This window comes from Pogona vitticeps, chromosome 1, assembly GCF_051106095.1.
Source record: "Pogona vitticeps strain Pit_001003342236 chromosome 1, PviZW2.1, whole genome shotgun sequence".
NCBI lineage: Eukaryota > Metazoa > Chordata > Lepidosauria > Squamata > Agamidae > Pogona > Pogona vitticeps.
In genome coordinates, this window is record NC_135783.1 from 203,167,968 (window position 1) to 203,182,970 (window position 15,003).

The window sequence follows — 15,003 nt, forward strand, 5'->3', positions numbered from 1 at the left end:
GTGTCTTTCCCTATCCCGGCCTGCAGACTTGTTTGTTTGGAAGCACGCCCCATTCCGTTTGCTGGGACTTCCTTCCTTCCTTGTAACGATCAGGCCGCGAACACGTCTTGCGGGAGCGAATGCCTTCAGTCACCTCAGCGGCAACGCGCCTTTCACACGGCGACGATGTAACCCGTGTGTGTTTCCCGCGTCCCAGCGGGAAGAGGCTTCCGTGTCGCCGCCACCCCCCCTCCGCCCCCGTCAGCCTGCGTGTGTGAAAGAGCGCGTGTGTAAAACGAGGAGGAGAAGAGGGTGTCACTTCCCCGCCGGGGAGGGCGGTGTGATGTCAGCAACGGGAGGCCCTCACGACGAGGCCAAAGAGGGCGCGTCGCGGGAGGCGCTCCGAGGCCTGCTCTCTGCGTGTGTGTGTGTGGGAGGAGGAGGAGGAGCAGGTGCCCATGCCGGCTCCGGCTGCGTCTGCCCGCCCGCCTTCCTTCCTTCCCTCCCTCCCTTCCTCCCCGGCGGGCTGTGGGTGCCGAGGCTGCCGCGGAGAGTGAGTGAGAGAGATGCGCCGCATCGCCGGCGTCGCTGCCTCAGCCTTTGCCCGCCCGCGACCGAGGCTGTCTGCTGCGCCTGACCCCTCCCCGCCGCCCGCTGCCTGGCGGGGGAGAAGGTTAGGCTGAGGGAGGCTTTCCTCCGCCTTCCACATTGGCGGCGGCGGCCCTGAGGAGGAGGAGGAGGAGGCGGCGACGCAGTGCGGAGGGGTGGGCAGGTGGCTCCGGCCTCCGCCGCGGCTTCGACGCCCTCGCCCGCCGAGAGAGAGGGGCAGCCGCGGGAGTCCCTTCTTTCCCCCGCCACGTCCGACCCCACCCCGCCTCCCACCCGGTCCACGGCGGCCTGCCCGCGCCCTGCTCGCTGCCGCCTTCGCGCCTCCGGGGTCGCGGCTCCTCTTCTCCTCTGCTGCCCCACCCCCGGCGATGACCGCGGCGGCGGCGGCAGTCGGGGTGGTGGCGGCGGCAGCGGCAGCGGCAGCAGCGGCAACAACCCCTGCGGTAGCGGCGGCGGTCTTGCTGGTTGTCCCTCCGCCGCCGCGCCGCCTCTTCCTCTCCCCCGAGTGCTGCTGCCCCCGGCGGCTGCCGCCGGGCTCCAGGAAAGTAGCTTGATGAGTGTCCAAAGTCGCCGTGGAAGTTTGGAGGGGCCGCCATCTTGGTCCCGGCTCTCCACGTCCCCACCGAGCCTGCAGGACTGCTCGGCGGCGGCGGCGGCGGCGGCAGTAGCAGCAGCGGCCACGGCCGTGGCGGCCTCAGCGGCGGCGGCGGCGGCAGCAGCAGCAGCGACGGCGGCCTCCCTGCTCCCCAACTCCACGCCGCTGCAGGAAGGTAACTAGCTGGCTCTCCCTCGGCGGGGAAGGGGAGGTGAGGAGGCCGGGGAAGAATGACTGCGGGCGGGCATTCAGGGGCGGTGGGAGACCTGGGCCCGGAGGGAGGGAGGGAGGGAGGGGCCCCGGCGGTGTCAGGAGCCGCCGCGGGAGGAGACGCCGCCACCGCCGGAGGCCAGTCCCGGGCTTTGCGGGGCCGAGAGGGCCGGGCGGGCGAGCTAGGCGAAGGCGACGCAGGGCTTTCCTCCTTTCGGCCTCCGAGCGTGGAAGGGCTTAGAGGGCCCCCCCTCTTCCCGCCCTCGATGCGTCCCCGCCGCCCCAACATGTCTCCCCAATTCCTCCCCTTCCCTCCTTCTCCGTCGCTGCGGGAGGGAGTCGCCTCTTCAGGCTTCCCCCGTGCCTTGACAGGTCCTCTTCGGTCGAAAGGACTCTCTCTCTCTCCCCCCCCCCCCCCCGTCTTGTTCTCTGCCTTTGTAATTTACAAATGATTTCTTTTATTTTAATACAGTAGATGGCTTTTTTTGCAACCTTTTTAAAAAAATTCATTTTACGCTTTGCGGGTGCTTAATATTGTCCTTCGTATTGTTAAGTGGAAGGGGAAGAAATGGGAAATGAATCCTTCCTCTCCCCCCCCCCCCGCCGCTTTCCCCCTGTCTGATGGTGATTATGATGATGAACGTGGCTGTTGCTTAAATGAAAAAAGGTCGAGTCGGTTTGGCATCATGGAGGTGTCGAAGGGTGGAAAAGAGACAAAGATCGAGGCACTTATTGATACAAGGAAGATACTTTCTTCAGCCATTGGTTTCTGACAAAAGTGACGGAGGCACATTAAAAGCCAATGCAGAATGACTGCAACTTTCTCCTTTTCCTCCATCACATCTTGGAATATATTTCCCTTCTTCCCTCCCCCTTTTCCTTCCCCCACCCTTCATGTATTAAAACGACAGTGAGAGAGAGCAGGGTGTTGTGGGTGTTTGCAGCGAATATCTGTATGAAGGTTATGTGCAAACAAGTCTTTTTTTATTGTTTGTCCTCGCCGCCACCCCCCCTTCCTTGCATTTAACTGTATTGCCACAAGATGTAGCAGTTATACAGCTTATGAAATGATTAATGCCCTTTTATTTTACTCAAAGCCATGATTAATAGGGGATAGAAAGGAACTTTCATACAGCAACGGAAGGTATTCTTGAAGAATTCATGTTGTAGATTCATGGTCTTTGGAATGTGATGATCTTTTTTTTTTTACTGTGTTGCTTATCCCGGTGTATGAAAAGGCTTGTTGCCTTCTGTTTGCGTTGTGTGGGTATTTTTTAATATATGTAATTATGAGGATGGAAAACTTTAAGTCTTATACAGTACATTTTATAATGTTTTAAAGAAATGAGATGTTTTGAATGCAGCAGGTATTTGAAACATTTGAAACAGTTTGTTATTGACTATCAGCCAGCCTTGATTAAAAGTGTCTTGAACCTTGGAAATGTATGATGGAACTGTGTGTCCTCTTTCTCCATTCCAGTAGTCAGACTTGCATCACTCCTTGTCACTTTTGCACACGTTCCTAGATAGGAAGCTGACAATAGCAACCTCAGAATGGCTTGAAAGTGCTGTAGAAAATACCTGAAATGGTTGCATTTATGGCATATGTTAACAGCATTGAAGTGGCAGACCTGCTGTTTTTGGCTGTTTCTTTTGGAAAATTGAACTCTAAGGAGAAGACAACAGTTGTATGTCTCAGTTTGAACTAAGTTAATTGCTGCTTTCTTTTAACTGAATATTTATTTAACTTCAGTAGTATATATTATATTAACAATTCTTGTATTGCGTCTGTCTTCATTTTTTGACTGAAGCATATAAATCTAGCTTAAAAGTTTTGTTCACTCCCTGAGTATATAGGAATAAAAAAGTATTAATCTCTTAACTTTATTATCTAGTTTGCAGTACAGTGGTTATATATGCTATTGAATTACAACCTATTCTGCCTACAGCTTATCTCCTCTACTGAGGTATCAGTCTCTAGTTTTGTTAACTCATGTTTCAAGTCCATTATGGAATGCATTTGCTTTGATTTTCTTCTAAAAGATGACTTCCTGAGATTTAACATTATTCTCTGATATGGTGGTCTAGAAATAGTACCTCCTTAAGATGAAGAGAATGTTCATGCTACATGAAAAGTTTAATCCAACTTCATTTAATCTTGTTTACTGATTATGATGCCAGTTGTTCTTCTTTCATGTTTGTTTTGAGGTGCAGATTTAAATTTAAACACTAAGAAGAGAAAATCTACCACTGTACTGCATTTGAAGTACGAAGACCAACTGTACTGCATTTGAAGTATGAAGCCCAACTGTACATCTGTACGGTTACTTCCAGTAGTATTTTGGTCACCAGTAAATACTTCTAGTAGTATTTTGGTCATAAGCAATAAACCTCCCAAACTTTCTCTTTTCAGTTTTACTAAAACTAGAAAAATACATTTAAGGTGAAGAATGAGACAGCAGTGCTCAGAATTGTAATGTGTGCTTAGACTGTTGTGTTCAAGAAGTCATGGTTGTCATTTGACCCTTGCCATTTAATGAAGTGCACTTGATCAGTCTAGTCTGCAGCTCCCTAAAGAAGGGTCTTAATATGTTTCTTAGAAGAACAGTATCCTTTCAGTAATGAAATTCCTCAAAATGCTTGAAGATCCCCTTGTAAGAGAAATGGAGTCTTCAAATTTTGATCAGAGTAGGCAGCTCTGAATTATGCAACTCCTTTGTTGAATCATATGAGAATATGTACCGTAGGCCCACAGATCAAGATGGAGTTAATTACTGTGTGTTCATAAGACAGAATAATAAAGTTTAGTTGCTAGAATCTACTGTTTGAACTTACAAAATTCAGAATCCTTTTGGGCAACATTTGTACTCTACATAGGGTTGCCTTTGACAACTATTTGTGAACCTGTTGGTCCACAACTAAGGCCAGGTAGTAGAAGTATGTGACTTATTTGGTAGCACGTTGGCTGCTGTTCTGTTTTTAGACACAATTCAAAATGCTGGTGAGATGTATGAATTCCTGTTTTAGACCGTACTATTTGAAATGCTGTATTTCCCCTAATAAGCCTGCCTAGATCTCAAGATCTTCAGGTGAAGCCCTACTCTTGGTTCCATCACCTTGCGGATGCTCTTTGTGGGGATGGCAGAGAGGTTTTCTCCAGTGACTGCTCCTAAGCTTTAGCGCTTCCTTGCAAAGGAAGTTAGGCTGGATCTCTCCCTTTTGTCTTTCCATGAGGGCCATTTTATTCTGTTAGGTTTTTCCATTTAAGCTTGATTGTTGCAGAGGAGGGCTTGAGTTGATTGAGTGTTCTCTCTTTGTTGGTAGATTTTTAGCTGAGTGTTTATTCTGTGTTTTACTTGTGTCTGTTTAGATTTTTCAACTATTGCTCACTAAATACAGTTCTGTGACAGCAATTTGGGGTGTGAATTCAGCAAATAAAAATATAAATGCTGTGCTTTTCATTTAATATACGTTTCTAAGAGTGCAGTTGTATCCATTTTGTGTAACAATTCTCTCTCTATATATTTCTTACAATTAAGTTCCATTAGTTTCAGTACTAGGACTTATCCATTCTGAGACTAACAGCAGGCACAGTCCAGTTGCAAAATATTGTTAAAACTGCCATTTGCTTTACAGTGGGAGTGACATTACAGTGGCTAAAATCCTGTTGTGCAACCTTGCATCATGTAAGGCTGATTACTACTTAATTCAGACACGATAGAGGTGCTTCTGGTCAGTCAAAAGGCAGATCAGGGAACAGGGATGAAGCCTGTGCTGAATGGGGTTACACTTCCCCATGAAACCTCAGGGTACTGCTGGATTCGTCTCTGAGTCTTTATGCCCAAGTTTCAGCTGTGGCCAGAAATGCATGTGCAGTTAAAACTAGTGTGCTAGCTGTGCCCATTCCTGCAGAGGTCTGATTTGGCCATGGTGACAGATGCCTTAGTTGCATCCCGGCTGGATTAGTGTAACATACTCTGTCTGTGAATGGTGTCAGGAAATTTCATTGGGTCCAAAACATAGCAGCCAGATTGCTAACAGGGGCTGGACACAGGAATCACACAACCCTCCTGTTACAGCAGTTCCACTGGCTGCCCATCCATTTCTGGGCCAAATACAAAGTTACAGTTCTAACCTATAAAGCCATCTGGAAGTTGAATCATGGCAATTGGACTTTTATTAGGATAAAACATTTAGCTACTCATCCAAGTAGCTTCTTCAATCTTGGATGAGTAGCAAAATGTTTCAACCTGATAAGAAACAAGTCCAGTCGCCATGACTTAACTTCCGGATAACTTCACCTGGAGGACTGAGAATTTTTACAAACCTATAAAGCCGTAAACATCTTGGGGTTAAGCTATCTCAAAGACCACATCTCTCTTTATGAGCCTGCTTGAGAGATGTGGCCTTCCTGTCTGTACCAACTCTTTCATAAATGGGTTTAGTGGGGACACGGGAGAGGGCCTTCCTTGCTGCTGCTCCCAGACTCTGGAACTCCTTCTCACAGGAGGCTAGACTGGCCTCTTCTTTTCTGTTCTTCTGCAAGCAGACAGAGACCTTTCTCTTCAGGCAAGCTTTCCTTGAGTGAATGGCTACTGAGTGTGGTTTGAAAAATGGATTGTTGTACTTTACTGCCTTAAATGTGTTTTGGTGCTGCTTATATTTTTTGGTTTTGCATCCATTGATCCTTTTAGTGTTGTATACTTATTGTTACTGATTTAAACACTGTCTTTTAATTGTTGTAAGTCACCTTGGGTCTTTTTTTAAGGAGAAAGGTGGGTTAAAAATTTTGAATGAATGAATGAATGATGTCATCAGGAATTATAAATTTCCACGCACTCCTGAAAGTTCGGAGACTTTCTTTGCATCATAAGAACATAAGAACATAAGAAGAGCCCTGCTGGATCAGGCCAGGGGCCCATCTAGTCCAGCTTCCTGTATCTTACAGTGGCCCCGCCAGATATCTCTGGGAGCACACAAGACAACTAGATACCTGTCTCCTGATACCTCTCCCCTACATCTGGAATTTTGAGGTACCTTCCTTTTAAGCCTGGAGATCATACATCCCCATCATGGCTTGTAACCTGCGATGGATGTTTCCTCCAGGAGTCTGTCCAATCCCGTTTTAAAGGCATCTAGGCCAGATGCCATCACCATATCCTGTGGCAAAGAGTTCCTCCATCCACTTTATCCTTTTCATCCTAGAGAAGTCTTGGGGTTGGCATGGGCTGAGGGGAAGTCTTTAATGTCCGCTAGTCACCAGTGGCAAGATGATTTTACCAGTAGTGGCATTTTTTTGACATTAAAGACTTCCCCTGTCTCACACTCCCTAAAGGCTTCTGCAGGACAGAAGGGATCTCACGGGAGCCTTAGAACTTTCTGAGCAGATGGAATCACAGACTTTTAATTTCCCCCCAAAATGACTGCAACTGAGGACATAATTTTACACATCATGAAGTTGGACAACAGGATTTCAGCCAGTATGTCCTTGCCAAGTGAAAGCATCCATTGTGTGATGTGATTTGTGTTTACTTGGAGACAGATACACTAATTACTAATAGTTTGCTTGCTAATTATTCATTATGAATTAGTTATACTCAAGTACCACCTATCCTCCAGGAAGGTTAAGGTAACAAACATGTCATTTCTTCCCACTTTATCCTTACATCCACCTTATAAAATAGATCTTCAGGAGAATATAAGAGAGTGATTTACACAAGATAATGGCTGAATGGGGATTCAGACGAAAATCACCTGAGTCCAAGGCTAAATAGCTTCCCAACAATGAAAGGGATTCCATGTGAGCCTCAGAGTTGGAATTAGAAATGTTTTCTTTCTAAAAAATTGCCATGGCTGTTAACTTCAGCCTTACATGGCATAACTAATAAAAAAGGATTTAAATAATCGTGTATAGACGAGTGCTTAATTTTGTGCATAGTGGAAATCATGTTTATGTTTAAGTTACTGTGGGCAAGCTGTTCTATTAATATGACAAGTGAACAATTTATGGCCAGAATCCTGTAGAATTTCATTGGTCTGGTACAACAGGAAAGGCATCACCAACAGTGGCAGGTTGCTGCTGATTAAAGTGTTCTTTTTTTAAAAAATTATATGCATCTTATGTACAATGAGATGAAGGTGCTTGCACCCCAGATTTAAAAAAAAAAGGAATTATTTAATGAATGACAGTCTGCTCTGGTGGTGATTACGGTTGGAGGTTTCATAGGAAAAAAAATAATGAAAGAGGCCTTTTTTGTCTTCAGACTCTTTTGTTAATTTTCAAAAGAGAGCCTCTGAAATTTGAATGCTTTGTTTGAATAAAACTGAGGATCATAAAAGCTTTTGATTTTTTTGTGTTTCCCTCTCTTGTTTGCCCTTTCCTTTACCTCTTGCCTGTCAAATTGCCTAGGAAAGTTTTAATAAAATAGGATAGTGAGGGATGCCATCAGCAACCAATGAAAACAGAGAGGAGGGGAAGAGAGGGAATTTTGAGTTATAGAAGGACCTGGAGTGGTTGGACCCCAGTGAAGAATACTCTTTGCCTTTTTCTACCCATTTTCTTTCCTGGAGTATTTTTGTTCCCTTATGAGAGGAAAAGGTATCAGTGGTAGCGTGGAGGGATGGTTGACGGCGAGACTTTCGCTACATTATTACCTTTGTTTCTTTGCTTTTTGGAAGAAGGTACAGTGTGAGTTTATATTTTACTCCCCCCCCCCCCCGTGTGTGTTTTTGTGCAGTGTTTTCCCTGTTAGATTGATGTTTTAAAATTGTGTTACTTGATTAATTTACTGTCGATAGCCATCCTTGCCTCTGCTTTTTTGAAGTGACTGTTAAGGTTTCTTTATGGCTTTTGAATTGGTTCTCTGTTACCCGCCTTGCCTCTGCTTTTTTTGTAGGAGTTTAGGGCCTTTGACCAAATTAAGACAGAACGCAAATGAGGAAAACAATAGAATGAAAGAATTCAAAAGAGCTGGTACTTTTTGTGTTTAAATGGAAAGATTGGTATCTGAAGGACCTGAAAACAAATGAGGCACACATACACCCTGAAATAACCCATAACAAATTAAACCTGAATGTTTTCTCTGTGCACACCATTGCTGATGATGGCCTTCCTCATGTGGCAGTAGAGCTCTGTGTGGGAATACAGGTCAATAACTTGGTAGGATTTTTAGTGTGGGATGTTATCCACTGAATACCTGTAATAATATACCTCTTGTTGCTATAAATGCTAATAATCTGAGATCGTGAACTTTTTAATTAGGATATTTTGTACTTTGCTGTTAAATAATCAGTGTCCTTCTAAGATCTGCTACCAATCCTTAAGCCTCTGTATAACTGACATCTGGGAGACAAGGTTCCCTCAGTTCTTGCAGACAAACCATTGGTGTTGGGTAGAAATGGTAGGGATGAGAGAACATTATCTGTCTAGAATATACTTCTCTCTACAGTGAGGTGGGCATCTTAATGCCTTCTAGCCAATGGCGAGGGATGGTGGAAGTCGCAATCCAGTGTGATGTAGATATTCAAAGGTTGCTCATCTCCCTTCCAACCATTGCTGGCTGCTGTCCTTCTACCAGATAGTAATAAATTACCCAGGTACATTGGTTCCGAAAATATTAGCGTCCAATAAATCATTTAAAGTTTCATGAGCAATCAAATATTATGACACATTGACCAAAATCCTCTTGTTTTGAAGTTACATGGTACAAACTAGGTGACACCGTCATCCAGCATTGGTAACATTTAATTTAAACTGATTAAAATTTCCTGTCCCCCTGATTTAGGTTCCAAGGATGCTTAGGGCTCTTTTTGATCTGGGGAAGCCTTTGGGACAGTTTAATAGTTTAAAAAAGCTACTGGATCACAATTGCAGGGTTCAAGGAGTTTTGTTTTTTGCTATTAAATGCTGCCTCCACCATCTGAAGACGCTCAAAGGCTTCTCTGGGGCGCTAAGGAGCTTCAAAACCTACATGGAAAGAGGAAGCTTTCAGTTACTTTAAATGTAATGTTACTGCTGCTGGATGGTGACATCCAGTTTGCACTGTTTAGCTTTATGGGAACAAGATTTCAGCTGTTGTCAATATCAAGTGTAAATGCAACAAGTTAATTTATTGTAGAGATTCTGCCTCTGATCTTTTCAAAACAATACTAGTTGACAAAGATGCTGAGCCTTATAATAAAAGAAAAATCTGATTGTGAGATATTAGTTCAGGTTCCCTTTCATAGGTACTCCAAAACATATCCAGAAGTCAATGATTGACATTAAATGGATTCTAAAATGTGTGACTAGAAATATACAGTATTATGGAAACTGAGGAGATTAATTAATTTCTCGATTGTAGACTGGCTAAATCAAATCTTTGAAAAGTATACTTAATCATGTGCTGTCAAATCAATCTTGACTTATGATAACCTTAATACTTTGAAGTAGTTTAGCATTCCCTTCTTTTGGGGGCATCTTGGGACTGTGCGGCTTACCCAAGGCCACACAGGCTGGCTCTACTTGTAGGAGATGCAGTGGGGAATCAAACTCCCAACTTCTAGCTTGGCAACCACATTCCTAACTTGCCATGTTTAGATGTGTTTATTGTCCAAATTGTAACCCCACTCTGTGCATTTTAAATAAATGAGGTGGATTTTGCTTTTGAGGATGGTGCTCAAATTTCCAGAGGACTGCCAAATACTTAAATTCAGAATAGTTTGAAAGTGCCTGTTTTCTTCATAGTATGTGAGAGAGCCTGGGCTTAACATTTTAGTTAAAGATTAGCTTTCTGATTTGTACAAATGCAATAATCTTTCTGTACCTTAGTATTGCAGGCTCTGCTGTCTCAACTGTAGATGGAAACGGTCAAAGACTTGGAGAAACATTACTTATTTCTTTACTGATGATGCACCTGTTGAAGGATTCCAACTTTCTGTAATTATCAAGAAGTCAGAAATTTCCAGTTTTCTGAACTGTTCTTGTACCGTAATTGTCAGTGTTCACTTGATATACCCTTCACTCTTGTGTTTCAACAAGGCATGTGATAGCCATTGGATCTTGCAGTCCAGAACCTTCCATTTCCCTGGCTCTCTGTGAGAGTTTTGTTTTTGAAAAACAAAACAACACTTGGGGTACAGCTTCTCAAGGCTTTTACATATGCAATTTCATTTTAGTTTTTTTAAAGACAAAGTCTTAGTAATTAAAAGAGAATAAGAAATATGTCTTTCAGTGAATTAAAATAAAAACTGAATTAAAAGATTTATTTGTTAGATCCTGTCCCTGTGTAGCTGACTGTTGGGGTAAAATACAGTTGCTGTGATGATATTTTTGCTGCTTAAAACAGTGGCCCATTTACTTTACTTTACTTTACTTTACTTTACTTTACTTTACTTTACTTTACTTTACTTTACTTACTTACTTACTTACTTACTTACTTACTTACTTACTTACTTACTTACTTACTTACTTACTTACATCCTGCCTTTCTCCTTAAGAAGGACCCAAGGCAGCTTACATCCTTGAAAGACAATATTTAAAGCTGAAAACAATATACAGTGGTGCCTCGCTTAACGATTGCCTCATTTAGCGATGAATTCGCATAACGATGTGTTTTTTAAGAAAATAATATGCACCGTATAACAATGTTTCCTATGGGCGATTTTCGCTTAGCGAAGTTTGGGACCATGCTTCGCATAACGAATGCGATTTTAGGTCCCCTGCTTCACTTAACGATGTTTCTTTTTTCAATTTAAAAAGTGTCTTAGAAGGGTCAAAAACGGTTCTAAATGCTTGGATTCGTTAGAGGACCCCCTAAGTCATGTGCAAACCTGATTTGGCTTTGATCTGACTTTTCGTTAATTTATGGTGACTTTTTTTTTTCGGCCCATAGGACCCTATGGACCTGTCAAAATCTGACAGCTCCATGCTTTCCTGTGGGGGAGAAAACAATTCACCATAAATTAACGAAAGTTCAGATCAAAGCCAAATCAGGTTTGCACACGACTTAGGGGGTCCTCTAACGAACCCAAGCCTTTAGAACAGTTGCTGAGTCTTCGTTAATTTATTGTGATGTTTTTCTTCCCCCATAGGAAACAATGGAGCTGTCAGATTTTGACAGCTGTCAAAAGTTGGGGGGAAAAATTCACCATAAATTAACGAAAAGTCAGATCAAAGCCAAATTAACTTTTGCAGGGTGCAGAAGCTAATCCAAGCATTTAAAACCATTTTTTACCCTTTTATGACACACTTAATTTTGCAAAAATTGACTTCGCAAAACCATTGAAATGTATTGAGTCGGCTTCAATACATTCCAATGGAGGAAACATTGTATCGTTTAACGATGTTTCCTATGGGTTTTTTTCGCTTAAGGACGGCAATCCGTGCCTGTTGGAACGGATTAACCGGTTTCCAATGCATTCCTGTGGAAAATGGTGTTTCGCATAACGATGTTTCACATAACGTTTTTTTTTGAACCAATTAAAATCGTTATGCGAGGCACCACTGTATATACAACAGTGATTTACATAATTAAAAGACAATATTTAAAGCTAAAAACCATTGGTATAAAGAGGCAGCTTACTTCATTAAAAACAGTATTAAAGTTAAAATAGCAAGTACAATGGTACCGCGGTTTACGAAAGCCTCGGTTTGCATAATTCTTGGTTTATAAACTGAAATCCATAGAAAATAATGCCCCGGTTTATGTTTTTTTCTCTTTCATCCTGCTATACGAAAGGGTTTACCCAGGACACATTGCGCCTGGAGGTTTCTAGCGCCATCCCCGTTCCTAGCGCAATCCGCATTTTGGGTTACAAAATTTCTGCATTACATAATGTCCTGGAGGAAGCATTAATTTCATAAACCAAGGTACGCCTGTATGCAAATGGTAAGCACAAGAGTACTGAAGATCCAGCCAGAGCAGTAATGCACAACAATCCACCTAAAAGTCATTCATGCCATGTAGCCAGACATTCATGTAGCCAGTCACTAAGAGAAAGCTTGCCTGAAGAGAAAGGCAGTTGCCTGCTTGTGAAACAATAGCAAAGATGGCGCCAATCTGACTTCCTGTGAGAGGAAGTTCCAAAGTCTGGGTGCAGCAGCAGGCAAAGGTCTTTCCTTTGTCCCCATTAGATGCACCAGTGAAAGGGGTGGGACCAAGAGAAAGACCTCACCTGATGATCTTAACACCTGAGTTGGCTCATAGCAAGAGACACAGTCTTTGAGATAGCTTGGTTGCAGGCTATTTAGGGCTTTATAGATAAAAACCAGCGGTTTGAATTGTGCCCAGAAACTGATCGGCAGCCAGTGGAGCTGCTGTAATGGGGGGATTTATATGATCCCTACAACTAGCCCCAGTTAGCAATCTTGCAGCTGCATTTTGGACCCGCTGAAGTTTCCTGACACTTTCCATTGGCAGCCCCACATAGTTACAGTAATATAGCCCGGAAGTAACTAGGGCATGTAATTACAGACAGTGGGCAGATCAGATCTCTCCAGAAATTGATGTAGTTGGCATACTAGTTTTCATTGTGCAAAGGCACTCTTGGCCTCCACTGAAATCTGGGCATTCAGGCTCAGAGATGAATCCAGGAGCATTCCCAAGCTGCCCGTCTGTGTTTTCAGGGGTGTGTGTAACCCCATCCACTACATACTGCATCCCTCTTACTTGATCTGCCTTTTGATTGACTAGAAGCACCTCTGTCTTTTCTGGATTAAGTTTCAGTTTATTCACCCTCATCCAGTCCATTACTGATACCAAACACTGATTAAGAACTGAAACAGTTTCCTCAGATTTAGGTGGCAAGGAGAGTTGGGTGTCATCGGCATACTGGTGACACCAAACCCCAAAACTCTGGATGATCTCTCCCTTCGGTTTCTTGTAGATGTTCAACAACAGAAGAGATAAAGGGACTCCACAAGTTAGTGGCTAGGGTATTGAACAGGAATCACCCCAGCACCACCTTCTGAGCTCTCTCTTCCAGGAAAGACTGGAGTCACTGTAAAACAGTTGCCTCCATGCCCCATTCCAGAGAGATGGGTCTGAAGATACTATGGTTAATTGTATCAAATGCCGCTGAGAGGTCCAGCAAAACCAACAAGGACACAGACCCTCTATCTAGTTCCCGGAGTAGACCAGAGCAGTCTTTGTCCCATAGCCAGGTCTGAAGATAGCCAGATACTGTAAAAATGGCTTCTAATTTGTCTCATTATATTCATGCAGTAAAAATGAAGTGGCCAGTTCCATTGCCACAACCAAATTGTCATTTAGAACTGGCAACGTGCTTTGGCCTCGCATGATAGCTCAATGGTTTAGGTACCTGGCTGCAGCGCCAGAGGTTGGGAGTTCAGTTCCCCGTTGTGGCTCCTTGACAGAGGCTGGACTTGATGAGCCATAGGGTCCCTTCCAGCTCTGCCATTCTAAGATGATGATGAGTGATGTAGCAACTATGCCTTATTCCCTTTGTATTCTCCATATAGGGTTTTATAGGTCACAGACAGGACTTTGAATTGTACTGAGAAAAGGAGTGATAATCAGTAAACCAGTTCTAGCAAAGGATTTCTGTTCTTACTATAACTGACTCTGGTCAATAGCCTAGCTGCAGTGTTTTGCATCTCCTAGAGCAGTGTTTCTCAACCTTTTTTCAAGTTGTGACCCCCTTTTATAACATTCAAGTAACCTATGGACCCTCTGCTACATTTTCATAAAATGGCATTTTTAATGGGGGTAAAGAAAATACATTAAAATATTTTTTCAGAATATAATTCTAACCTATTATATTAATATTAATGTAGTAATACATAATTAATGGAAGGGTTGTAAATTTGCTTCTACCAGATAAAATTTGAGAAGGAAAAAATGTCAATATGCTTTGAGTTTAATTTCCTTTTTTTGGGTGTAGAAATGGCCCTCCCTTCATGTCTCCTCCTCCCATAAAAGTGCCCTCAGTGGATAGCCCCTCCCTTGAGCCCAAATAAACACCTCTGGTGCGGGCCCCTCCCTGTACCCCACTCCCTCACCTTTTTGTTCCTCTTGCCTTTCTCCTCCATGACTCAGGTGGGGCTCAGAGGCATCTCCCTGCTCAAGTCCCTTCTCTCTGCACTGTCATTGCCACACCTGGAAAAGCAGGAGACTCATTTAGGCTTCTTTGAGCCAGGCTAACACTCAGGTCTGAAGGGCTGAGATCAGTAATGCTGCACAGGTATAAAAGGGAAATATGCCCAAAGGAGTACAGACATAGCAAACTAAGAACTCTAGATTGTCTCTACAGGTCAAGAAGAGTAAAGTAAAATAGTATTGTGTATATTGTATTTAATATAAATATAATAATAATTGCAACAACAACAAAAAGTGTTGAAAACACTTCATGACTAGAGATGGGCATGTTCCCTTCCCCTGGCTCTGCAGCTGGATCCCCAACTCACTGGCTGGTGCATGCTCCTCTCTTCCTCCTTTTTGGCTGTTTGACTAGTCTCCAGCAGGAGCATGGGCCTCCCTGCTCCACCTCCTTGGCTGATCACTCACTGAGAAAAGGAGGAAGGACAGGCAATCTTATGCTCCTGCTGGGACTGGTTGAACAGCAGAAGAGGAGAAGGAGAGGAGTGTGCTTGGACTGGTGATAGGGTCATT

The 15,003-nt window shown here is 43.6% G+C and overlaps 1 protein-coding gene across 2 annotated transcripts in view; it reads left to right on the forward strand.

The window, feature by feature from the left end:
- Window positions 1-710: 710 nt before the first annotated feature.
- TLK1 (tousled like kinase 1) overlaps window positions 711-15,003 on the forward strand; it is a 95,482-nt gene continuing 81,189 nt past the window's right edge. The window contains exon 1 of one of the 2 annotated variants that reach the window (XM_072979953.2): window positions 711-1,358. In XM_072979953.2, the coding sequence (XP_072836054.2) occupies window positions 1,142-1,358 (217 nt within the window). In that variant the 5' untranslated portion in view covers window positions 711-1,141. The remainder of the gene's footprint in view (window positions 1,359-15,003) is intronic. The other variant, XM_072979957.2, reaches the window with a different exon arrangement.